The sequence below is a fragment of the Pleurodeles waltl genome, chromosome 5 (genome assembly GCF_031143425.1).
Source record: "Pleurodeles waltl isolate 20211129_DDA chromosome 5, aPleWal1.hap1.20221129, whole genome shotgun sequence".
Taxonomy (NCBI): Eukaryota; Metazoa; Chordata; class Amphibia; order Caudata; family Salamandridae; genus Pleurodeles; species Pleurodeles waltl.
In genome coordinates this window covers 133240769-133267991 of record NC_090444.1, presented here as the reverse complement: position 1 = coordinate 133267991, position 27223 = coordinate 133240769, and the positions used below count along the sequence as shown (strand labels likewise).

Sequence of the window (27223 nt, the reverse complement as noted above, 5' to 3'; positions counted from 1 at the left end):
TGCCAAACATCACCAGAATGTACATAGTACTACCTTTACTTTATTTTTACATTTGATCATTTAGACCTTTGCGTGCAAAATGTAAAAACATTTGTTGGAGCAATTTAGAATCTGCGCGGACTAAAAGGATGCATCATGTTAGAGTGTGAGAAGACAGCCATGCATTATTGGGATGGTAAAGGACCGCATGCAAACGTGATTTCAATTCAGATCTTTATTCCCAAAGACTGTCATTATTGCAGGTTTTCTTAGGCGCATCCTTGGGGTGAAAAATATGTGGGAGAACATACATGTAGTTGTGATGGGTAAGCAGATACATGTGCTTGTGAAGGGTAAATAACTATGGGCCATATGTACAAACACTTTTTCCCATAGACACAGAATGGGGAAAAACCTTTGCTACATCTGGCCCTATGTGCATAGATGAAGTTAATCAATATATTCCTCTCCTTAGTAATACTGTTAATTGAGAGGCGACCCACTGTATCAAAAGCTGCATTCTGCCACGGCATTCTTGACAATTCATTGATGTTTTTTTTAATTTTATTTGCTTTTCCAGAAAAAAAGGTTCTATCATGTCCTTCCACTTCCATATCCATGACTTGCCTCTAGTATATGCCGGTAGCTTTTTTGAATGTACAATCCCATATGTCGCGTTTGGCAGATGTTAATTATTTTTTACTTCATATGTTCAGGTAGAATAATTTTAGCTCTTCCGTCTTAAGAAATTCCCTCTCTTCCATCAGTTCATCTCTAAGCTCCAGAAATGTAGCTCCAACATGATAAGTTTACTCTTGTCATGCCAGCCATTCCTAATGTACCCCTTTATTCAAAGGTTCATCCTTATTGTACGTTGTACCTCATTCTTCCTTATGAATTGTGCCCTTATCATTATCCCAAGACTAGGATGATCCTAATAATCCTCAATAACTTCTACAGAAATAGGTAACGTTGACAGAACATCTTCAATTACGTGCAAATCACTGTGAAACACAACTATTTGTACTGTCTTCACTGAGCAAATTTAATGTCCGACCTTGTGACTTTTGAGCTCATCAGAACATTGTTTGATGGCATGTGTGTCTCTAGACACACATGCACCGCATACTTCTGCCATCTAGTGTTGGGTCCAGAAGGGTGCAAGTTGTTTTTTCTCTGAAAGTCTTTTGAGTCACAAGGTGCAGTGACTCCTCCTCTTGCTGGTAATGCTCATGGGCATTGACTCCATTCTTAGATTGTTTTCTTCCGCCATCGAGGCTGTCTTTCCGGACTCTTTCTGTTTGTGATACATCCCCCACAGTCATTATTGTTTTCTAATGCACACCTCCCTTCCTTGCATTTCGGGACTAGAAAAAAAATCACCCATTGGATTGACGGGCTCCAACAAAGACCCTCTCGGCTGCGCTCTTTGGGCCTCCATTTTCTTGATTCAACCAACTTGAGAATGAACTCCTGCTGGAACGGACTCACTAACGTTTCTGTCCTAAGAGCCACGTGAAGTTCCCGCAGACCGACCAACATAAGATCTGCAATCTTGGTCTGTCTCCAGATGTCAGAGTGGAGGACTGCAAGGCTTTCCAGGCTTTTAGATCTAAGAAGACTCTATGCGATCAAAGAGCCCACCGTCATGAAATACAGCAAACAAGGAAATACCGGACATCTTTGGAGAACAAGATGTCGAATCAGAGCAGGTACAAGAGATACAAGAGGCGTAGGCAGCTGAGGAACAGGCCTTTTCAGTCGAGGACACCAAGTCTGAGGTCGACACAGTCCTTGAGATGCAAGATTTCCCTCTGGCGCAACATACAGTGAGTACAGACATCCTTGCCCTGCCCAGGAAACCACCACCTCCCACAAAAGCAAAGGCTACCAGTGCACCACTGCCTCTGGGCTATAGTCAACACCAAAAGACTAATTTGAAAGCCCCACTATCAAGCTCGGCACCAAAATTGAAGCCTAAGGATACCATCTCGGTGCGAAGCTGACCAGCTCCGGATTTGGCACCAACAGCTTCGGGCTTCCAGTCGTCACCAACCAATGTGGTGCCAAAAAGACCAGTGCACCAGCCTCGTCACTGACTGTTTTGACCTCAAAACAGAAGACCCTTTGCTGCCAAAAAAATCAAAGATCACACCACCTTCATAGCTGAGCACCCCAGTCGAGTCCATCCTCCTTAAGATGAAGCAGCATCTCAATACTAAACAGACACAATTACATATACAGCCAAAGACTGGCTGTGTCTTGGTCAAAGCTGTTATAACCACCCCATCAAAGAGACAGCTTTTGTTTGGAGAGGTTATTGATCTACCTATACCCACTGGCAAACACAAAAGGATGGATAAAGACTCTGTTGCTGCACACCCTTCTCTACCTACCTCTCATCTACTACCTGCACCTCCCTCACCTCCTCATTCACAGGGTGACCCACTTGACATTACCCCTCAATGGGCCCCTCAATCTTTTACGGATGACCAAGGAACAGGAGACAACACTCGCCCTTTCTCACAATACACAGGCCCTTGGTCAACTTATGATGTGGATCCCCACACTGACACCGATCAAGATGTCTACCCAGCCAAATCATTTCCCTCAGATGATACCACCTCCTTTCAGGAGCTTATCAGTAGGAAGGCCACATATCAGGTGTCCTTACATGAGGAGCCCGTTGAGGATGATTTCCTCTTTGAAACCCACTGCACCTCTCTCAGGGCAACACAGTACCTCTCAATGCTGGAGGGAATGATGAGGCATTCAGAAGATATATTTAAAGATCATGTGTTAGAAATGGGGTTTCTGGTTGGCTAGGGCATGCACCTAAGCCAGGCAGAACCCACCCACTCTAGTCAGGGTAAGGAAGTTACATGTCCAAGATAACCCCTGCTCACCACCTTGGTAGCTTGGCATGAGCAGTCAGGCCTAACCCGGAGACAATGTGTAAAGCATTCACACAACACATGTGAGGCATTACCCACCACAAAGGAAACACATCACCAAGTTATATGAAAATATACTGGATTGTACACAACACAATTATTAGACCAAATACAACATGTCAGTAATACCCTGCTACCTTAGCAGTTGTCACAACATTACACATTAGTTACTCTGCAGAACTAGCAGTAGTCACATATAACACACAAGTTACTTAGTATTCTGCAACATAAGCAGTAGTCAGGAATCACATTACTACACAAATGCACTTGTGATAGAAATATCATAAACACCCATATCAGGAACATTATAAAACATATGGCAAGTCAGGAAAACCATATTAGCATGTTATGCCCATAAAAGGAACATTAGCAAACATCATAAAAAGATACCAGGAAAACATAATGATCCACAATGTGCATACTAGGAACATTTGACTTATGTATGTCCAAGGAAAGTACCTGTTCTTATGATGAAGGGCACTTCCAGTGCCACAAGTTATCCATAAGGGGCCCCCGGCACTTCACTGTGCCAAAACAGGGGCATTGCGATGATGCAGAGGGAAGGGGGTGGCATGCACCCACCTCTGGTTTTTATAACAGGCCCCTCCTGGGCCCATGATTTCTGGGGGCCCCCAGGCCTCCACTGGCCCTCCAGGGTGGGGGGTGCAGCACCAAACCCAACAATAGGGGGCCTGGTGGCGTGGGGAGCCTCCGATGAGGCTTCCACCCCGCCTGCTGTAAAGATATTTGTATTGGGCCCTTCATGGGGCCTGGAATCTCTGGGGGCCTCCCCGGGCCTTCACAGGCCCTCCAACAAGAAGGGGGGGCTCAAACAATGCCCCAGAACAACAAGTGGGGGCAACAATGGAGATCTGAGGTGCGGGGGCCCTCCTTCGAGGCTTCTGCCCCGCCTGCGGTCTCAGCCCACCCAACAAGGGCTCCATTGGGGTCAGGGGGAGCATCCGATGAGGCTTCCTTCCCCCCCCGCCCAGCTTCCGAATGCCGGCTGCAGCCTGCCTGACTGTAACAGAGGTGCCTGCCTGTGCCCCGGGAGCTCTCCCCAGAGCATGCTTTGTCCCGGGGGCATGGTAGGAGTGCGCTCACTCCTTTTCTTCAAATGATGGTGCCCCGAGGGCACAGGGGAGCAGCGCACCCTTGCGCTTGATGTAAACAGTCCGCCCGGGCTGCAGTGGTGATTTTGGTACAACAACACACTTTTTAAAGCGCAGGGGCGAAAACACGCACTTTGAGTGGAGCCCCAAATAAAGGAGTAGCGCTTCCCAGGCACTTCAGGTGACTGGCCAGAGTGCTCTCCGGGTGCTTGAGCAAATGGTTGCAGGGGTCCAGGGCCATGGCACCCGGCCCCTGGGGGACAACAGGACCAAGGAAGCACAGGGCGGGAGGGTCCAGCAGCAGGCCAGCTCAAGGTGGATGCAGGCAAGTGGCAGTTCCTTACAGTGACTAGGCAGGTCACAGGTCAGCACAGCAGCAGCAGACTATGGCGGTTCCTGGTGAGTCCCTCCAGCATGCTGTGTCCAGTTACAGGTAAGTTCCAAAGTGTCACCAGTGTCTCCAAATTGTGGGGAAAACTCCCCTGTACTTATACTCAGTTTTACAGTGTGTCCACAAAGGAGGGAGAGGAGGAGGTTCCAACCAGTAACAACTGTTTTTGTGAATGCCCACTCTTTCCTCCAGCACAGGCTCCAAACATCAGTTGGGGTAAACAACCCTATTGTGTGAGGCCAGGGCACAGCCTTTACAGCTACAGGTGTGCCCTGCCTCTCTCTTCTCTCAGCCCAAGAAGATTATTCAGTATGTAGATGCACCTCTGTGACACCTCGACCCTCCCTGGGTACAGGCTGTCTAAAAGATATGCGCAAAGCCCAACTGTCACTCAACCCAGACGTGAAATGGAGTCAAGCTGCAAAACACCAGAATCATAAGCACAAAGAAATGCTCACTTTCTAGAAGTGGCATTTCTGTAATACTAATAAAAAATCCACTTACAGCAGTAAGCAGCATTTCTCCCTACCATTACAACCATACCAAACAGGCCTACGCTACCCCTCATAAAAATGACAATACTCCCTACACATGAGGCAGGGCATTTCCAATGCAATCCTATAAGAAGGCAGCACTCACAGCAGTGAGAAACCAAATAGGCTGTTTGTCACTACCAGGACAGGCCATGCTGCCTGGCATATGTCCTGTCTTCTACATACATAGCACCCTTCCATATGGCTACCTAGGGCCTACCTTAGGGATGACTTACATGTAGTAAAAGGGGAGTTCTGGGCCTGGCAAGTACATTTAGATGCCAGGTCCCTGTGGCAGAAAACGCTAGCTAGCAGGCCTGAGACAGGTTTGAGAGGCTACTTTAGTGGGTGGCGCAAGCAGAGCTGCAGACCCACTAGTAGCATTTCATTTACAGGCCCTGGGTATAGAGATACCACTGTACAAGGGAGTTACAGGTAAATTAAATATGCCAATTAGGTATAAGCCAATCATACCAACTTTACAAGGGAGAGCACCTGCACTTTAGCACTGATCAGCAGTGATAAAGTGCTCAGAGTCCTAGAGCCAACAGCGCGAGGTCAGAAAAAATGGGAGGAAGGAGGCAAAAAGTCAGGGGATGAACCTGCCACAAGGGCCTGGTCCAACAGCATGCATCATTACACCACGTGTGGAAAAGAATTATAAGGCATCTCCCTCAGATCCCATTTTCATTAGAGGTCAAATTCCCCCTCATTTGTTGGTGGTCTCCAATGCTAGGAAAAGAGCAAACTCGCCATCTGCCAGTGATGATCCGCCTTCCGACAAGGAGAGCAAGCTTATAGACACCAACCATTTCGTGTAGCAAGCACCCAAAAGCGAGTAATCAAATATGGCTGTGCCCACTGGGACGAGATGGAAGAATTCCTCCAGTATCGCCCAGAGGAGCACAGGAAGAGAGGCTAAGAGATAGTTAGTGGGGGACAACTTATCTCTAATAATTTCATCCGGTGTGGTCTAGATTCTGCAGTCACACCTGCCAGAGGAATTACCACAAGCATACTTTTGCGCCAGCATGCACAGCTACGTATATCCAGATTTAACCTGAGGTACAACAGACCATACTAAGGCAATCATTACGACTTCGGTGGTATTTTTGCAAGACCAGCAAAGCCGCTGCCATCAATAGACTGCCAGTGTTGGCGATCTGAAGCCCCCCAAATTACGAGGTGCTTTGGATTTCTGCCTGTTTACGGGCACAAATCTGACCCCGTCGGCCTGGCTTGGCCTGGCCGACGGAGGAACAGAGGCGGTTCCACCACCAGCACCACCACGCTAACAGGACTCTGCCTGCTGTATTATGATGTGTAATATGGCGCAGCGGTGTCCTGAACTGCTGTGCTGGCGGTGGAAGACGCCAAGACCCATCCCCTCCCGGACCGACCACCTCACCAAAACAGGTAAGTGGACCCTCTGAAGAGGGTGCATGTGTGTGGTGTGTGCGTGTATGTGTAGTGGAATGAGTGTGCGTATGTATGTGTGCGTGGATGGTGTGTGTGTCTGCATGCGTGCAGATGGGTGGGGGGAGTGTGTGTGCAAGTGTGCGGATGAGTGGGGGGTACATGGAGGTGTGAGGATGAGTGGAGGGATGCATGGAGGTGTGTGGACATGTGGGGGTGCGTGTGCCGGCGACAGGAATGGGGATTCCTGTGGCTGGGTGCGTTACCGCCAGGCTTATAATGGCGGGGCGACCGCCTGGTGGGATGCTGCCTCCTAATACGGGTGTCTTCGGCCAAACTGCCATACTCGTAATGCAGCAGTCACTGCTGGTGTGGCAGTCGTATGATCGCCATACTCATAATAAGGCCCTAAATGTCCTTCTGCCCAAAGGTCGACCAGGCACTTAAAAAAATGAACAAGGACACTGAGGTGGCTAAATCAATGGGTGCCTTACAAACCCCTACTGCAAATGGGTTATTTTATCGCCCATCATATAAACCTCCAAAACCACATCAACAGACACCTCATCCTCCTATCACAAAGGCCAAGGGCAGACATCCTCCCATAGAGGCTTCTATAGGGGTTCATACAGGGGAAATAATAATAGAGGAAGAGGCAAAAAGCCCTCTCCATGTGGCCCCTCACCTGCCACAAGCAGGTGGCTCCCGTTTCCTTCCTCCCGACTTCTTAACACCTGTTGGAGGACGTCTACAACAATTCCCTCCTGCCTGGCAAAATATAACATCAGATCAATAGGTGTTTGATATTATCAAACATAGTTACTGCTTGAAGCTCATTTCTACACCTCCAAACATTCCCCTTGCACTCAGAAGCTTTCTCTAGAACACCTTACGCTGTTCACACAGGAAGTTCAGGCTCTCCTGAACAAAGAGCCATAGAACCGTTCCTGCACACCATCAAGGGACAGGAATATACTCTCTGTACTTTCTGATCCCCAAAAATTCACTCCTTCAGTAAGGCAATTTTCTCTCAGCACTAGACTTGAAGGATGGCTATTTTCACATTCCTATACACCCAGCACATCACAAATACCCCACCTTATAGCAGGAAACCACTACCAGTTTAAAGTACTCCCATTCTGGGTAACTACTGCACCATGAGTGTTTACAAAATGTCTTGCAGTGATGGAAGCTTACTTGCGCAGATAAAATATTCACGTTTTCCCTTATCTAGATGACTGTCTTATTAAAGCCAACACTCTCAAACTATGTCTATATCACATCCATAGACTTGCTTCATCAACTAAGCGTCACTATCAATTTCCAAAAATCTTATCTTCAGCCTATTCAGATCCAACCTTATCTCAGGCTGTTCTGAACATGCAGCTGAGATTAGCTTATCGCAATGCAGCAAGAGTGCAAAACCTTCAAACAAAAATGTCATGTTTTAGCCCCATCCATCAAGTCACAGTCAGAAGTGTCATGAGACTTCTAGACATGATGGCCTCTTGCATTGCCATAGTGCCAAACTCCCACCTGCACATGCGTCCATAGCAGGAATGCCTAGCATGTCAATGGTCTCAATCACAGTGTTGTCTGGAGGATCTAGTGTGGTAGAAAGCCACACCCATCGCTCTCTGCAATGGTGGAACAAAAACAACCTGTTAAAGGGGCGGCCTTTCTTAGACCCTGTTCGTCAGATGATACTGGCACACAGGACGGTACACAGACAGTGTAGGGTGCTCACCTTCAGGATCTCACAGTCCAAGGTCTCTGGTATCCCAAACACCACAGTGTGCACATCAACTACCTAGAACTTCTTGCTTGTTCAACTTGCAGTGAAAGCGTTCACACCTCACCTGACCAACAAAGTTGTCCTGATCCGCATGTACAGCATGACAACTATGTATTATGTGCAGAAACAAGTGCAGCACACTCTCTACAGCTGTCTCGCCTGTCGCAGACGATCTGGCATTGGGCCGTTCACCGCTAAATCCATCTACTAGTGGAACATCTCCCAGGGGCACACAACAATTTTGTTGACCTTCTCAGCAGGATGTGGCAACAAGTCTACAAGTGGGAACTCTGCCTACAGGTCCTGCTCCCCTACTTTCAAAAGTGGGGGTTCCCAGACCTAGCCCTATTCACAACAAAAGAAAGTGCCAAATGCCCAAACCTTGCCTCTAGGTTCCCGCACCCTCAGTCCAAAGGCAATGCTCTATGGATGAACTGGTCAGGGATATTTGCCTATGCTTTTCCACCTCTCCCACTCCTTCCGTTTCTTGTTCGGAAGCTCAGGAGAAGATTCCTGTTGGACTTTTTTGCTTATGCAGGGTCATCCCCAGTCTTTTTGCCTCCTGCCTCCTATTTTTTCTGACCTGTTGCCATTGGCTTTTGAACTCTGAGCACTTTACCACTGCTAACCAGTGCTAAAGTGCATATGCTCTCTGTGTAAAATTATATGTGATTGGTTTATCCATGATTGGCATATTTGATTTACTAGTAAGTCCATAGTAAGGTGCACTAGAGGTGCCAGGGCCTGTAAATCAAATGTTACTAGTGGGCCTGCAGCACTGGTTGTGCCATCCACACAAGTAACCCTGTAATCATGTCTCAGACCTGCCACTGCAGTGTCTGTAAGTGTATTTATACACTGTAAATTCGACTTATCAAGTGTACCCACTTGCCAGGCCTAAAACTTCCCTTTTCTTACATGTAAGGCACCCCTAAGGTAGGCCCTAGGTAGCCCCAAGGGCCGGGTGCAGTGCATGGATAAGGTAGGACATATAGGGTGTTATTCCAACTTTGGAGGAGGTGGTAATCCGTCCCAAATGTGACGGATTTACCACCAGCCGTATTACGAGTTCCATAGGATATAATGGACTCGTAATACGGCTGGTGGTATATCCGTCACTTTACCGTCACTTTTGGGACGGATTACCACTTCCTCCAAAGTTGGAATAACCCCCATAGTAATGTGGTTTATATGTCCTGACAGTGAAATACTGCCAAGTTCGTTTTTCACTGTTGCAAGGCCTGTCTCTCTCATAGGATAATATGGGGGCTACCTTTCAGTATGATTAAAGTGTAGATTCCCCTAGAGAGTAGATGGACATGTGGAGTTTGGGGTCCCTGAACTCACAATTTAAAAATACATCTTTTAGTAAAGTTGATTTTAAGATTGTGCGTTTGAAAATGCCACTTTTAGAAAGTGAGCATTTTCTTGCTTAAACCATTCTGTGACTCTGCCTTGTTTGTGGATTCCCTGTCTGGGTCAGTTTGACAGTTGGGTTGTTTTTCACCTCACACTAGACAGTGACACAAAGGGAGCTGGTGTGTAACCTGCATTTCCTGATTAGCCATCTCTGCTAGGAGGGAGGGGTGGAGTGGTCACTCTCATCTGAAAGGACTGTGCCTGCCTCTGACAATGCAGACTCCAACCCCCTGGTGTGTGTCTGAGGCCTTGCCTGGGCAAGGCAGGATTTCACAAGTAGGTGTGAGTCCCCTTTGAAGAAAGGTGACTTCAAAGACTAAAATGGGTATAAGAAGGGCACCCAAATCTACAGACGACTGTGCTTTGTGGAGCTTTCCTGCAGTGCTGCTTCTGCCAGAGTAAGAGGGCAAAGACTGGACTTTGTGTGCCTTCCATCTTGTGAAGAAATCTCCAAGGGCTTGAGTTAGAGCTTGCCTCCTGTTGTTTGAAGTCTCAGGGACAGCAAAGACTTCTCTCTGCCAGCACCTGGAGTCTCTGGAGAGACTCCTGCTCTGACAAGTGGTGCCCTATCCAGTCCCTGGGCCCTTGAAAGGAAAGCTGGTGGAAATCCAAGGAAATTGACTTCAGACGACTCCGGACCGACGCCACTACTGAATCCGGTGCCGCCGCCTGCACCCGACGCCGTAACCTACGCTGGAACGCAACGCTCTTCGCAGGCCCGACGCCGCTGCAGCCCCGCTGAAGTCCGCTACTCAGTGGAAGTCGCCGCACCACGTCGTGACCGACGCCACTCGAAGTGCGTGGATTCAACGTTTCGCACAGATGCCGCGATCTCCGACTTCGCGCATCGGCTTGTTTTCACTCTTCACCAAAGGTACTGTACTTGGGGGTCTACGCGACTCCGTGTCCGGCGCCGCTGGTGTCGGCTTGTTGGGAACGACTCCGTCACAACGCTGTGTTAACACCTCATCCAAGCATTTTTGTTTCTAAACGCTATTTTTGAGTTTAATCTCTAAAAAATCATAACTTGACTTGTGTATGTCGGATCTTTGTCGTTTTGGTCTTGTTTTGTTTAGATAAATATTTCCTATTTTTCTAAACTGGTGTTGTCATTTTGTAGTGTTTTCATTAAGTTACTGTGTGTGTTGGTACAAATACTTTACACCTAGCACTCTGAAGTTAAGCCTACTGCTCTGCCAAGCTACCAAGGGGATAAGCAGGGGTTAGCTGAGGGTGATTCTTTTTTACCCTGACTAGAGTGAGGGTCCTTGCTTGAACAGGGGGTAACCTGACTGTCAACCAAAGACCCCATTTCTAACATTGGTGATCAGCGGTTGGGATTTGGACTTGTATTTGTACTTGACATACAGTAATTAAGTGTACACTACTGTTTTGATCTCAGACCACTACGTGACCACATACTACTTGTTTGGTGATCTTTTGCTTTTTCTCTTAAGGACTCCTTTTTGTTCTACTTCCATGATTTTGCTGATCCCTTGACTGATTCTTTTCACTTCATTGGGAACTTGTTTTCTGCTGTTGGAACTTTGCACTTGTTGCCATCATTTCACAATCTGGAGATGTAACAGCTGAAGCTGTGTTTGAATTAGGGAAACTGAAGAGGTACTCAGTTGCTCAATTGAAACAGTTCTGTGAAGATCTTGCCTGTCACGTTAAGAGCTCTGCCAGGAAGGGGGAGCTGCAAGAGGCATTGAGGGCCTGGGTGACAGCCAAGGAAGCTGGGGGGCACACAGAAGATATGGATGGGAAAGTGCAGAGTCTACACAGTGGTGTATTAGAGGTACCTGTTACACCTGGCGGGAGGTTTTCCAGGAGTGGTAGCGGTAGGTCCTCTAAGGGTCTGACTCCTAAAGATGTGCAGGACAGACAGGCAGAAAGGGCTCGCCGGTTGGAGGCAGAAAAGTTGAGGATGCAAAGGAGTACGACGAGTGGGAAAGGGACTTTGAGATAGAAACTATGATTTTGGTTTATGAGCTAAAACTGGAAGAGCTGGCAGTCAGGAGGGCTGAGTCCAGCTGGAATGGTGGCAGCAACAATTTTATATCCAGTGCTGCTGAAGAAGTGCACATGCCCAGAGATGTGGTGCCCTACTTGAAGGAGGGAGTTAACACACGCCAGGAGGTTCAGGGGTATGAGGTAGCTCCAGTGATGCACAGGGTCCCTGAGGTGGATTGGGGAACTGGCATGGGGAGTCATATTCCTACTGGTGGGAGGGACACTCTACTGACTCTAGGTGAGAGTGACAAGGAGAGGGGTTCCCCCCAGGTAGAAGTCCTGGTTATGGAGTGCGAAGACATCCCAGAAGAGTGTGGGTTGAGTGTCAGGGACAGTCAGGTACTGTCTCACCAGTCTCAGGAGGGTGATGTGGGGTGCTTTTTCAAAGCAGAGTCACTGGATGGTTTGGTGAAGAGTACTTTGGTTAATTCATGTAAGGGGCTGAGTGATGTAATTGCTGGAGAGCATATGTCTAGTCCTTATTTTCCAGAGCTACGCCAACACCAGGTGGAGTGTGAGTTCTCTGACCCCAGGGAGCTTACAATGGAGGCAGACCTCTTGGTGAGTACCAGAGAGTCTGAAGAGGCATTTGGGGGGGCTCCTGAGAGGAGTGGTCTAGGTATTTCCCAACCAGTTGAGGTAGGGAAGGATTGTAGTGTCCCAGGTAGGTCCTAGTGTAGTGGGATGGGTGAGGGACCCCATGTCCAGTCTCTGAGGAGAGGGAATGGGGATGGGCTGAGGTCCAAGGTGCCCAAAATCCGGTCCCAGGTCCTGGAGGGTTCCATGAGGGAACACCAGGAGGGGAGCCTAGCATGTACCATAGGGCCATCTGTTGAGGGAGATCCCACAGTGTCAGGAGAACTTGGGGGGGCGGCTGTAGCCAGCGTCCCACCAGTTCTGGTGTCTGGCAGTACCACTCTTAGTGAGGGGGTGCAGAAGTCCAGACAGAGGGTTGAGAGGGGGTTTCGGACTCCAGTGGAGAACCTGGAGGGTCAGGGGTCAGCTCTGAGAGCAGAGCCCCCCCAGGAATGACCTTGGTGAGACCATTTCTGGGTTAGGGGGAATCCAGACTCTGTCAGATGGGCAGAGGTCAGGAGACCTGCGCCAGCCAGACTCTTGTGTGGCCCTTGGGGACAGTGTGTCCCTTGAGGTGGGTAAGTTTGCCCCCCTGGAAGTCCTCATGTGCCAGGCAGTGGTTCAACCGCAGGGTGGTGACTCTGGGTTGGATGACCAGGTTCAGAGGGTAAACTCTGACCTGGTGGGGTGCAGGTATCCCCCCCAGGAATTCCTGGGTTGCCAGGCAGTGGTCCAGTCTGTGGGTACAGACCCTGGACTGGAGGATCAGGTGCAGGGGATAAACCCTGACCTGAAGGGGTGGGCGGTTTGCCCAATCACCCCCCCGGTGTGATTTCAAGGGGTACTCTCCCTGAGGGGTGGGTGCAGAACCCTGAGAGTAGGGGAAGGGGAGAGAAAGACTCACCCCTGACCCCAGTACAATCTAAGGGTACAGACACTGGATTGGAAGGCCAGGTTCAGGGTGTCCCCCCTGACCTGGTGGAAGGGGCTACTGCTAACAGTGCCCCTACCATGTTGTCTTCTGGGGGGCCACTCCTAGTTGGGGGTGAAGGACCCCAGAAGAGAGGGCAGGGGGGGAGGGAAGCCTCACCCCTGGCCCTGGTCCAACCTGAAGGTACAGACCCCAAGTTGGAGGGCCAGTTGCAGGTTAACAGCCCTGCACTGGTGGAAGAATTGTGCAGGACTGCTTCTACAAGCACCCTGACAATTTTTGACTCTGGGGGTGCCGCTCCTGGTTGGAGGGTACAGAGCCCTAGAGGGGAGGCCCAGGGTCAGGTTGTCATCCCTGACCTGGTGGAAGGTAGAGTGGTCAAAGGGTGTCAGGCACCTGAGGCTACCGCCCCCCACTCTCCACAGTCACAGTGGTTGGAGAGGCCTGAGGTCAGGCTCTCATCCCTGACAGTTGTCAGGGGTCACTGTGGCTTGCTGTCCTGGTGGACAGAGTTGCCCCGGGGGGGGAACGAGAGTCACACCCCATGGGTGGAGTGGGCAACACCACTGTGTTGGCCCTGGTGGTACTATCTGCCCATTGCAATACATCTGTGAGCAAAGTAAAGTTAGGCGCTGCACAGATGGTGTCTGCAGATGTGGAGAAGGGTTCCCCATGGGTTAGCTTAGTGGGCCCTGAGAGTATGGACAGAGGGATCCAACTGGAGTCAGGAAGGCGTAGAACTGGAACATGCCCCTGCTGTTGTGGGCCTGGGTCCTTGTTCTATCGCCCCAATCAGGGAAGTACATCAAGGTATTGATTGTTCTCCCCTGGCTTTAGGCTGGTAGGGGGTCGTGTTGGACTTTTTTGCTTATGCAGGGTCATCCCCAGTCTTTTTGCCTCCTGCCTCCTATTTTTTCTGACCTGTTGCCGTTGGCTTTTTAACTCTGAGCACTTTACCACTGCTAACCAGTGCTATAGTGTATATGCTCTCTGTGTAAAATTGTATGTGATTGGTTTATCCATGATTGGCATATTTGATTAACTAGTCAGTCCCTAGTAAGGTGCACTAGAGGTGCCAGGGCCTGTAAATCACCCACACAAGTAACCCTGTAATCATGTCTCAGACCTGCCACTGCAGTGTCTGTAGGTGTATTTTTACATTGTAAATTCGACTTGGCAAATGTACCCACTTGCCAGGCCTAAACCTTCCCTTTTCTTACATGTAAGGCACCCCTAAGATAGGCCCTAGGTAGCCCCAAGGGCAGGGTGCAGTGTATGAATAAGGTGGGACATATAGTAATGTGGTTTATATGTGCTGACAGTGAAATACTGCCAAGTTCGTTTTTCACTGTTGCAAGGCCTGTCTCTCTCATAGGATAATATGGGGGCTACCTTTAAATATGATTAAAGTGTAGATTCCCCTAGAGAGTAGATGGACATGTGGAGTTTGGGGTCCCTGAACTCACAATTTAAAAATACATCTTTTAGTAAAGTTGATTTTAAGATTGTGCGTTTGAAAATGCCACTTTTAGAAAGTGAGCATTTTCTTGCTTAAACCATTCTGTGACTCTGCCTTGTTTGTGGATTCCCTGTCTGGGTCAGTTTGACAGTTGGGTTGTTTTTCACCTCACACTAGACAGTGACACAAAGGGAGCTGGGGTGTAACCTGCATTTCCTGATTAGCCATCTCTGCTAGGAGGGGTGGAGTGGTCACTCTCATCTGAAAGGACTGTGCCTGCCTCTGACAATGCAGACTCCAACCCCCTGGTGTGTGTCTGAGGCCTTGCCTGGGCAAGGCAGGATTTCACAAGTAGGTGTGAGTCCCCTTTGAAGAAAGGTGACTTCAAAGACTAAAATGGGTATAAGAAGGGCACCCAAATCTACAGACTTGAGAAACACTTCTGGAACCAAGAGGAACCTCTGCCTGGAGAAGAGCTGATAGCTGAGGAAGAAGTGCTGCCCTGCCTGTGACTGTGCTTTGTGGAGCTTTCCTGCAGTGCTGCTTCTGCCAGAGTAAAAGGGCAAAGACTGGACTTTGTGTGCCTTCCATCTTGTGAAGAAATCTCCAAGGGCTTGAGTTAGAGCTTGCCTCCTGTTGTTTGAAGTCTCAGGGACAGCAAAGACTTCTCTCTGCCAGCACCTGGAGTCTCTGGAGAGACTCCTGCTCTGACAAGTGGTGCCCTATTCAGTCCCTGGGCCCTTGAAAGGAAAGCTGGTGGAAATCCAAGGAAATCGACTTCGGACGACTCCGGACCGACGCCGCTGCTGAATCTGGTGCCGCAGCCTGCACCCGACGCCGTAACCTTTGCTGGAACGCGACGCGCTTCGCAGGCCCGACGCCACTGCAGCCCCGCTGAAGTCCCCGACTCCATGGAAATCGCCGCACCACATCGTGACCGACGCCGCTCTAAGTGCGCGGATTCAACGTTTCACACAGACGCCGTGATCCCCGACTTCGCGCATCGGCTTGTTTTCACTCTTCACCAAAGGTACTGTACTTGGGGGTCTACGCGACTCCGTGTCCGGCGCTGCTGGTGTCGGCTTGTTGGGAACGACTCCGTCACGACGCCGTGTTAAGACCTCATCGAAGCATTTTTGTTTCTAAAAGCTATTTTTGAGTTTAATCTCTAAAAATTCATAACTTGACTTGTGTATGTCGGATTTTTGTCGTTTTGGTCTTGTTTTGTTTAGATAAATATTTCCTATTTTTCTAAACTGGTGTTGCGTCATTTTGTAGTGTTTTCATTAAGTTACTGTGTGTGTTGGTACAAATACTTTACACCTAGCACTCTGAAGTTAAGCCTACTGCTCTGCCAAGCTACCAAGGGGGTAAGCAGGGGTTAGCTGAGGGTGATTCTCTTTTACCCTGACTAGAGTGAGGGTCCTTGCTTGAACAGGGGGTAACCTGACTGTCAACCAAAGACCCCATTTCTAACAATTCCCCTCACTGATTCAGGTTGCCTCCACATGGGCCCGGCAACCGTGCATCACCACCCTTCGAGAACTATCAGTGGTTCCTCACAAGAAGCTTCCCCTCAAACCAAACCTTCTCACTCAGAACCATGGTTATATCAGGTATCCAAATTCCAAGGAATTAAACCTTGCAATCTGGCTCCTGAGGTCATAGAGTTTGGATACCTTAATCTGGCTCAAGAATGCATGAATATTCTTAAGGAGGCACGCAGACCCACCACTATGCAGCAAAATGGAAATGTTTTATCTACTACTGTCTACCAAAACAATGAGTCCCTTTCAAAGTCACAGTGCAGGGTATTCTTTCCTACCTTCCACATTTGCAACAAGCATACAAGCGTATACTTCCATAAGAGTACATCTACCAGACAAAGCTGTTTACCTTAAGAACAGACAGCATCTTTCCCTTTTCAAAATTCCAGTCATCAAAGCTTTCACGGAAGGACCCAAATGAGTGATTCTGCTAAGGTCTCCTCTGGTGCCTTTTTGGAATCTTAATATTGTACTCAAAAGATTCATAAGTCCACCATTTGAGCCTTTACATTCAAGCACCTTTCAGTTTTTGTCGTGAAAGGTTGCATTTTTAGTTGCTATCACTTCACTTAGGCATGGTAGTCAGCTTCAGGCTTTGCTCTTTTTCCAAATACACAAGGATAAAGTAGTTCTTCGCACCAATCCTAAATTCCTACCAAATGTGGTATCTCAATTCCACTTTATTCAGTCTATTGAATTACCAGTCATCTTTTCACGACCAGCTTCTGTTGCTGGAAGAGATCCCCACACTCTAGAAGTTACGAGGGTGTTTATGGTCTACATTGATAGAACTAAAACCTCTAGAAAGACCAAACAGCTTTTTGTTGCTTTTTAACCACTACACAACTACACAAAGGCAACTTGATATCTAAATCTGGCATGGTGAGGTGGATTGTGAAATGTATTCAGACCTGCTATGCTAAACCCATAAGACCATTGCCTGTTCCCCTTAGAGCGCACTGCACTCATAAAAAAGGAGCAATCGAGGCCTTTTTCAGGAAATATTCCCATAGCTGACATATGTAAGAGCAGAAGTTACCCATCTTGGATTCAGGATAGGCCCAGCAATGTGGTCCTTTTACCAAATACAGACAATTCTATGTTTTATCTTTCTTTCATCATAGCAAACATTGTTCTTCAATACTTATATACTTTAATATAACAGAACATGCAACAGGAGCCTTCAGACCTTTGCCCAGATAGAAAAAAACTTAAAAGGTTGGAAGTGGTTAAAAGCTTATCTAGAGAAGTTGACTTTTTTAGAGAGAAATGAAATGTGACTGATCGTCAAACTGGAAGAGTAAGACCCCTACTTCAAAGAGCCATTTGCAAAAAAAGAGAAATAACGACAGTCAAATCCTTTAAATTAATTGCAGGTCCAGACATATTCAAAGTAGTCAAGCAAACACAAAGCGATAGGGTACAGGAAGTAATGAAGCTTTTTGGTGTATATGTTCCTTTACTGCATTATTTCAAATTCTATTGAGTCGAGAGATGTTTAAAAAGAATTATATGAATGGAAATTGGTGAGCGTTAAACATATTGCATAGTGTGAAATAGCTTTATTTTGGGCATTGCTTATAATCTTCCAAAGTTAATGGATTTTCTAGACAATGATGTGATAATAATGGTCATCGTTTGTATGGTGAATAGGCTTCCTAATCTGACCAAGACTAGAACTCGGGTGTTCTTAGCCAGTAAAAAAGGCACTCAGACGTTTTGACTGCCCTAGCTATTACTGCATGTTAATTTATTAAATCCTTATTGGGCGGCACAATCTTGACTATTGATTGATCATATGTGTATTAGTTTACAACCAACAAAGGCAAGCAATAGGCAATAAATGCTTGTATTTGGAACTTGTTGAAATAGCTCTCTTTGACTTCAATAGTATAGACCTTAGATTATCTGCCTTATTTAAAGCAGAATGCATGATGCATTTTTTCTCTTTGGGCCCACCAGATAAAATTTGGTGAGCCCAAAGAGAAAAAAAGGAAAAACAAAGTCTCTAGAGAGCTCACTTAGGCAGGCAGAGATCTTGAAGTACAGCAGGCAGTAGCCAGCTAGGCAGCCAACATTATTACCTCTACTCCCCTGGTGGATGACAGGCCTCCTGCCAAACCATAAATGAGGACCAAAGCAGTACATCTAATTGCATTGAACCATCTGTTGACATAAAGTAGTTTGCATTGTCATGTTCTTGAAATCTATGCACATTTGTAATAACTTGTCTCCTAAAATTTCTGATATTGTTTTCAGTTTTTAGTATTAACATTTTTGTAATTTCTGTTGTTTATCTAAAGCATCGTAGTCATGACATGGGACATCTTTTTTTTCATCTGCACTATTTCTATTGGCTCATATGACAAAGTTCTTAAAAAGGCTTTCGTTCATAATGTTTTTGGGTGAAAAATACTTGTAATAAATACGATTTTCTTAGCTCTCATCCACAGTCCCAGTCTTCTTTCAAGTTCTGAAATTCTATCCATTCTAGGTTTAAACATGTATTTGCTAGATGTCTTGTTTGCCTTAATCACATTAGAAAACTTCATCAAAAGTTCAATGAGAGATGATATCTGGAGAAACCTGAATGAGTTAATAATTATTGACGAGAGAAGCCTCAGTGTTGGTAAGCTGTAGGTGAGATCCCAAAAAGTTAAACAATCTAGCATATAAAAGTAAAAGAAGATTTCTGTGAAGAACCCAGGTCCTACCATTGGTTGCTGTGCACAAGTGGTAGGCTTCCTTTCATGAAAATGCCTATAGGAAGATAAATACTAAAAAAAATAAAATTAAGAAATCAACACAATAAAATTCCCAAGCCACTTTAGTTAAACATTTGAAATATTCAATTGAAAAAAAAGGAAGTCTGACATAGGATTCCAGAAATTTAAAAAAGGCAATGTTTTGTATTCAAAACAGTTTGTTGTGCAGTTCCTATTATGATAATAGGACTGCATGTTTTACAGCGACAGCATCACTTCGTGTGGCTGACTGAGTAGATCCCACACCGTCTGGAAGCTGTCAGCCTAATTTCTGGCTAGCACGCAGTGCCTCACCCAACCCTAGAAAGGAAAGGTGATTTGTGACAACGTAAGCCTGACACTCTGACTCCTCAGGGAAGTCGTGGTGAACAGATCATACCCCTTTCACTCAGTTACTCAGAGGCTCACACATGGCAAGGCAGAATAGGTGATGCAAAATGGATTTGAATGCAGTTATTGAAGCAGTTGCATCCTACTATTAAAAGCATGAGCTACGATAATTAGGCAGATGAAACATAAGACAGTGATCATCGTTACAGTCAGTGTGAAGGAGATAAACAACCCCACCATCTTTTTACTATCCTACGAGCCTAAAGATTCCTACCTACATCCTATGTCTAAAATCTGAGAGCATAGCGGTGGTAACCCTTCTGCCTGCCCCGATCTAAGGCTGGGACCCCAACCCCATACCTGAAGAGGTTGGCAAGGGTCTGCCTGTTGTCTGGATGACAATCCCCTCAGGTAGCTGAAGAGTCAGCACCAGGATCTACAAAGCTGTCAGTGAAATGATGTGCACCCCAGGACGGCCATGACTGAAATGCCCTCTGCCCCCTTTAGACCTAGGTGATATTTATATAATAGATCCTGCAGTGTTCAAAGAACAGGCCTGACGTATTAATGGAATTGGGACAGACTACTGAGCTCCTGGAGTGGCAATACCAGTTAGAATATCATGTACTGAACATGACAGCATTGAACAAGGCACAAAGTGTAATGTGTACAAGGGGCTGGTAAAATGTGGATTGCGAACAACTATGTCTTCTCAGAATGAGGCAGGTGATTAAAATCTAGAAACAGCAAGCTAAAAGCTGGATGTGCTAAAAAAAAAATGTAAGTTGAATAAAAATGTGTAGAAGGCACATGCTACGGGCCTAATGCTAAAATAAGGGTGTCCAACCCAGGGACTAAGGAGATCCCACGACAAATGTATTTTGTTGGAATTTAAGTACATTAGTGCTGCCTGCATTTTCCAAAAAGGTCCATTAAGCTGCAGCCACAGATATATTTTTGGTAAAAAATCAAGCAGTGTCCCAGTGAATGTTTTTTTAAAAACTATTTATGTGTCTACCCAAAAACCTGTTGGTGCTCACTTTTTTCACAGATATCTGTGTTTTAATAGGTGCTGTTGAAAGAAAGGGCCACTATCTGTAGACCTTGCAGCGAACGTTATGAGACACCAGGTCACAGACCTCAAAGAAACCATTTTTTTAAGTCCCGCAGATAAAAGTTCAGTTCCTATTAGTTCGGCTGTCTTTTTCCAGGGCAGCATAGCACTATTATCCTTCAGGGTAGAAGATCAGTCGTACTGGTCTGTCCTGGATCAGTCCTGAGTCTTTATTCTGCTTGTGGGATCAGCAGGTGACTAACATTCCTAATCCTGAGAATAGACATCTGAAGTTGGGATTAAATGAAAGTATGATCCAGTCCTCAGTTTCTTAGGTGACATGAGTATGGCATCAGCAGTGTTTTTCTCTCTTCTCCAATTCCTGGGCATTTTGATTTGTAGATAGTAGGAGTCCTAATGTATTTGCTGCTTCTCCAGAATAGCTCTGGAGACAGGCATTCAGATTCTGTTCCTTCTAGAAGGGATGGTAGTCCTAGATCTGCAGTATGCTTATTTTGATGGCGGGCATATGACAGGCGTAACAGTTGGCGATGACGTGGTGTTCACTACTCTGACTGCTGCCATCCTACCTGCACATTTAACCTTTAAAAGTGTCATTATCTCAAAGCCATCTCACTAGGGCTTAAAACCAACCAAACGTCTGTAAACCGAGGGCCTTTTAGGAATCTTTATTAATTGTGCTGGTAGAGATGCCGTATTGGGTAAAAAAATTAGTTTCTTTTCATTGGGTGCCCTTTTAAGCGCATTATTTCGCATAATTAAGAAATCTAAATTTTATGTTACTTCTCAAAATATTGCCTGAAATGGTTAATGCTTTTGTAATGGTTTAGGTTTTGCTGGATAGAAATGCTGTCACTGCACTTTAATTCTGAATTGTTTACGTTTGAATAATGACCTGCCTTTCTACCACATAGGACAAGTATTTAAATCCATGCAAATACTTTTCCCCTGTGTTCTAGGCTCTGGGGGGGAATATAATGACCGCAAGTCCAATATCAGACCTGAACCCTGTGTTAATGGCAAGTGGAAGCAAACTGACTGTGATTTCTAAAGGTAAGCTTGCTTCCTTGAAATGTTACTGAACTCGTTAAAACCATCTGTGTTGGGTAGAAGGGCAGAGGGAGACGGAATAACTTCAAACAATGAAACAGAATACCTATGTCTTCTGCCCTACAGCCTTTATGGTGATGAAACACACCATCCTTCTATGCCTTTCTATTGCACATAAGGTTTCATCATTCCACCTGCCTCTCTGCTCTCAACACAAAATAATCCTCTCCCCCTCATTATGTACAATAGGTGCTTTCCTTGGTTTGTGCTCTTTAATATGTATGACAGTCACTGTTCACGAAAGGCCTAGCTACAAAGTTTGTTATAGTTACTCCCTATTCATTGATTAGTTGTCATTTGTCAGGGGCAAGGACTTCTGTAGCAAGGAAGTGATTTACACATATTGCATGTTCCACCATCAGGTTACATCTGTGTAGTGTAAACTGGAAATTTTTAAAAAAAGTTTGGGAAACAACCTGTGGTCAAATTGTGTGTAAAACAGCAATTAAGGTAGAGCAGTGGAGCCAGGAATCCTGTTTTATTCAACACCATTATCAAATTTATATCATTTTGGCTCTCAATAAAAATGTTCAAATTATGGGGGTCATTCTGACCCTGGCGGTAATTACCGCCATGGCGGAGGTCGGCGGTAGCACCGCCAACAGGCTGGCGGTGCACCGCTGGGCATTCTGACCGCGGCGGTTCAGCCGCGGCCAGAAACGGAAAGTCGGTGGTGTACCGCCGACTTCCCGCTGCCCTTGAGAATCCTCCATGGCGGCGGAGCGCGCTCCGCAGCCATGGGGATTCTGACACCCCCTACCGCCATCTGGTTCCTGGCGGTTCTCCCGCCAGGAACAGGATGGCGGTAGGGGGTGCCGCGGGGCCCCCGTAAGAGGGCCCCACGAAGAATTTCAGTGTCTGCTTTGCAGACACTGAAATTCGCGACGGGTGCAACTGCACCCGTCGCACCTTCCCACTCCGCCGGCTCCATTCTGAGCCGGCGTCCTCGTGGGAAGGGTGTTTCCCGCTGGGCTGGCGGGCGGACTTTCGGCGGTCGCCCGCCGGCCCAGTGGGAAAGCCAGAATGACCGCCGCGGTCTTTTGACCGCGGAGCGGTCTTTCGGCGGGAACCGCTTGGCGGGCGGCGACCGCCGTCCGCCGCGGTCAGAATCACCCCCATAGTCTGAAAGTCTGGTGGGTAGGTGAAACTTTTCTTTAAACCTGCCCTATGCCACATTTTGTATTTCCTTTTATTTGACACTCTCTCTGTCAATGACATGAAGTGAATGCCGGCCCTTGAATTATTGCATAGGTTGCGTGGAAAACATAGATTGGGGAGACACCTGGTTTCCAGCTTGCCACTGGATCACATAGATGCGAGTTGTGTGGCTTCCTTGAAGTTCTAGTCCAAGGCAGAAGCAGAATGTTCTGGAGGTTAGCAGCACAGGCACAGGCAAAATCGGTATTTTTTATTTTTATTTAAAAGGTTTTATATAGTGCAAACATGACCCAGGAGGGTATCTGAGTGCCTTACAAGTGATCAGAGAGAAGAGACATATAGAGCTAAAAACAGCATAATCAAGACCAATATAGGATGTGATAACTCCCCAGTTGACGGAGGGACCACATCAATGAAAAAATCTGACATATCAAAAACACGATCATAAACAGGCTATTAATAAACATGGGGGTAGTCAACTTGCCATGTCCGGCCCGTAGAGGAGAGTTCCTGTGTTCTAGGACAGAAATATGTTCATCTTTTCCTCTTGAAAGATGCAGTTGAAGGATTCAGTCTGATTTCAGGGGGCAAGGAGTTCCAAATTCTTGGGGCAATACTAGAGAAGGCTTGGTTGTTAGTTTTTTCTTTTTATAGAATTTCTGTGTGTTAGAAATGGGGTGGCAGTCAGGTAACCCCCGTCCAAGCAAGGACCCTCACTTTAGTCAAGGTAAGTTGCATACAATCCAAATCATCCTGTGCCCACCCTCTGGTAGCTTGGCACTGAGCAGGCAAGCTTAACGTAGAAAGCAATGTGTAAAGTATTTGTGCAATAAATCATGCAGTAACCCAGTATAGCACCACAAAAATACATCACACAGTGTTTAGAAAAATATATAATATTTATCTGATAAGATGCAGGTCCAAACGATTAAAATGCTATAAGTATATGTTGAGATATCACTGTGAAGGTGATATAAAGGGGGTCATTACGACCCTGGCGGCCGGCGGTAAGTTGGCGGTAACACCGCCAACAGGCTGGCGGTGTTCCGCCAGCAATTATGACTGTGGCGGAAAAGCCACGGCCATACCGCCGGCCCCTCCACTTTCCCGCCAGGTTTCCGCCTGGCGATCATAATCCCCAGGGCAGCGGTGCAAGCACCGCTGCCCTGGGGATTATGAGTCCCCGACCGCCAGCCTGTCCGTGGCGGTAAGGGGACTTGGGGTGCCCCTGGGGGCCCTGCACTACCCATTCACTTGGCATGGGCAGTGCAGGGGCCCCCAGGCATAGCCCTGTCGCGCATTTCACTGCCAGAATTTCGGGCAGTGAGATGCGCGATGGGTGCTACTGCATCCGCTGCACATCAGCATTGCCGCCAGCTCTATTACGAGCCGGCTGCAATGTTGATGTGACATTTCCGCTGGCCCAGCGGAAATGTCATAATAGGGAGACAGGAATACCGCTGGCAATGGCGGTATTCTGTCTCCCGCGGCCTCGGAGGTCTTTTTCCAAGACCGCCGAGGTCGTAATGACCCCCAAAGTGTCTTAAGTCTTTTAAAGCAATAAGTGTCTCTTTCAAGCACAAAGTACCTGGTTCATGTGCAAAATCTCCGCAAAGAACCGCAGAGGAGGAGATGCGTGGGAAAACAAGGAGGTGTGCGTCGATTTCTTGGACCGCACCCGGCGATGTGTCATTTAGTTTTCACGCAGGGACAGCGTCGGTTGTGGATCCTATTCAGTTTGTGGGATTTTCGGATGCCCCGGGGACGATGCGTGGATTTTTGCCGCTGACTAGACGAAGTCACGAGCTGCGTCGATCCGGTGGGCGTTGCATGGAAATTTCTACCGCACTAATTTGCTGGCGCTGCGTCGATCTTCTCATTGCAAAGTCGGGCTGCGTCGTTCCGATTCGGTGTGCGGTGAATTTTTCACCGCGATGCAGGCTGTGCGTCATTTCTGGCAGGCTGTGCTTCAAATTGTGCTGCACAAGGAGTCCTTGTAGAGATGAAGTATTTTTGGTCCTGAGACTTCAGGGAACAGGAAGCAAGCTCTATTCAAGCCCTTGGAGAGCACTTCTCACCACAGCCAGAGAGCAGCAAGGCAGCAGGGCAACAGGAAGGCAGCAGTCCTTCACAGAAATCAGACAGGTGAGTCCTTTGGGCAGCCAGGCAGTTCTTGTTGGCAGGATGCAGGTTCTGGTTCAGGTTCTCTTCTCCAGGAAGTGTCTGAGTGAATGCACAAGGGAGCTTCCAACTAAACCCAGCCAGACGTGGATTGTACGGCACAGAAGTATTTAAGTGCAGAGAAATGCTCACTTTCTAAAAGTGGCATTTTTAAAATGGTGATATTAAATCCAACTTCCCCAGTCAGCAGGATTTTGTATCTCTATTCTGGCCATACTAAATATGACCTTCCTACTCCTTTCAGATCAGCAGCTACCACTCAAACAATATATGAGGGCAGCCCCAATGTTAGCCCATGAAGGGAGCAGGCCTCACAGCAGTGTAAAAACGAATTTAGGATTTTTACATTACCAGGACAAGTAAACTACACAGGTACATGTCCTGCCTTTTACCTACACAGCACCCTGCACTAGGGGTTACCTAGGGCACACCTTAGGGGTGACTTATATGTAGAAAAAGGGGAGTTTTAGGCTTGGCAAGTACTTTTAAATGGCAAGTCGAATTGGCAGTGAAACTGCACACACAGGCCGTGCAATGGCAGGCCTGAGACAAGGGTAAGGAGCTACTTAAGTGGGTGGCACAATCAGTGCTGCAGGCCCACTAGTAGCATTTAATCTACAGGCCCTGGGCACATATAGTGCACTTTACTAGGGACTTATAAGTAAATTAAAGGATCCAGTGGGGTATGATGCAATGTTACTATGTTTAAAGGGAGAGAGCATATGCACTTTAGCACTGGTTAGCAGTGGTAAAGTGTGCAGAGTCTTAAAACCAGCAAAAACAGTATCTCAAAAGTGGAGAGAGGCAGGCAAAAAGTTAGGGATGACCACTCTAAGGCTGTCAGGTCTAACACTATGGTTTCAACAGTAAGGTTCTGGAACCTCTGGAGGATCTGCGGCCATCCGAAAGCTCCAGTTTCTGTGTGAGGTATCTCGGAGTAGTGAAGTGTATGGGTCATGCAGGCAATTTTTAACTGTATTCTTTCTTCATAAAGAAACCAGTTTAGAGATTTCATATCGGGGGTGATGTGGTTGCTTCTTTTAGATTCTGTGATGAGGCTTGCAGCAGAGTTAAGAGAGAAATCGGAATTGATCTATATGGTTACATAGTTGAACCTGTACACATTTTTCGAGGAGCTTCACCAGAGTCAGAATGTTGGAGATTGGGCGGAAATTCTTTAGGTCTGTGTGATATGCAGTGGGTTGTTTCGGAATTGGGGCAACCTTTCCAGACTTCAGGCAGTCAGGGATAGTGTCCTGAACTAGACAAGCATTTACTAGTTTTTTCCAAAGTGGGAGTGTAGATGATTTGAGCTCACTTGGGAAATTAGAAAGCAGAGGGTTGTTGAAGTAGGTTGAAGGTTTCAGTGCTGCTAGAATTTTAAGAATGATGCTTTCCTCAAAGGTTTTGAATAAGTTCCACTAAGCATTGTTTTTGGGGATGTCCCCAGGGGTCATGACTTTTTCATGGATAACTGGGCCCTCGTACAGGCGTAAGGACACAATTATAAATAGGAATACAATCCGACCTATAATTTTTGCCCAATAGACAATCACATATTTTTATACTGTAGAAATACAAAGTAGGAGCCAGAAAACAAAAGACATTAAATAAATTAAAAGACATCCGTTAGCCAATGTAACCATGCTTATTGCAATCAAAAAGGCAACATCCACATCTAAGTCATAATGACTCAGGCTTACATATGTGACAAATCCATGCCAGCATGGTTAAAAGTACCAAAGCTCATGTATGCATCATAATATTACATAGTGTCTTTGTACTCTAGTCAGCGACATTTTGATTCATAAATGAATAAAAAGGATCATCCTCAGGACACAAGAAACAGCCTGAGTGTGAGGGATATTGTACATAAATTATAAAAATGCCAGCAAGAACCGGAAGACCTAGGTTCTTAGCCAATTGGTCGTAATAAGTAACCGTCCGAGATGAATAGTGATGACCAGGCAGTAATGTCTATGTTAGAATGATAAGTTAAATCTCTGTAAAGTAATGGGAGGCCACTATTGTGCTCGAAGTAGGTCGCTGCCGGGTAGCCATTTGTAAGTCTCAAAGTGCTACATATATTCTGCCTTCAGGTGGCCAAATGTAAATCCCAAAGGGGGAGGAAATCCGTGAAGCATAGGGCCGTTAAGGGATTTCTAAGGTGTATATTACAATCTACGCCCAACGCCCAGCTCCAGCAATGTGTTATTCGTGTCTGTGTGGGGCAGGAATGCGATGAACTGCAGGTCCCAATGTCGGAGGAAGCCCGTGCAGCATCCGATCTGCAATAATAATTCTAGCATAGATGGTGGATCTTTCAGTCTAAAGTGCCAAGTGGGAGCGTTGGGGTTAAGTAAATTTCTCCCTCTTGGGTGAGGAGATGTTGGGGTGGTGAGATTATGTTGATTGGGGATGTGATGGACATCAAATGAGGTGGTTGGTGGATTGGTCGTGATTAAGACTATTCATT

The 27223-nt window shown here is 46.7% G+C and overlaps 1 protein-coding gene across 1 annotated transcript in view; it reads left to right on the top strand.

Annotated features, from left to right (window-relative positions):
* LOC138295473 (xanthine dehydrogenase/oxidase-like) overlaps window positions 1-27223 on the top strand; it is a 794335-nt gene that overhangs the window by 181176 nt on the left and 585936 nt on the right. The window contains exon 12 of the mRNA XM_069233806.1: window positions 21258-21351. Within this exon, the coding sequence (XP_069089907.1) occupies window positions 21258-21351 (94 nt within the window). The remainder of the gene's footprint in view (window positions 1-21257; window positions 21352-27223) is intronic.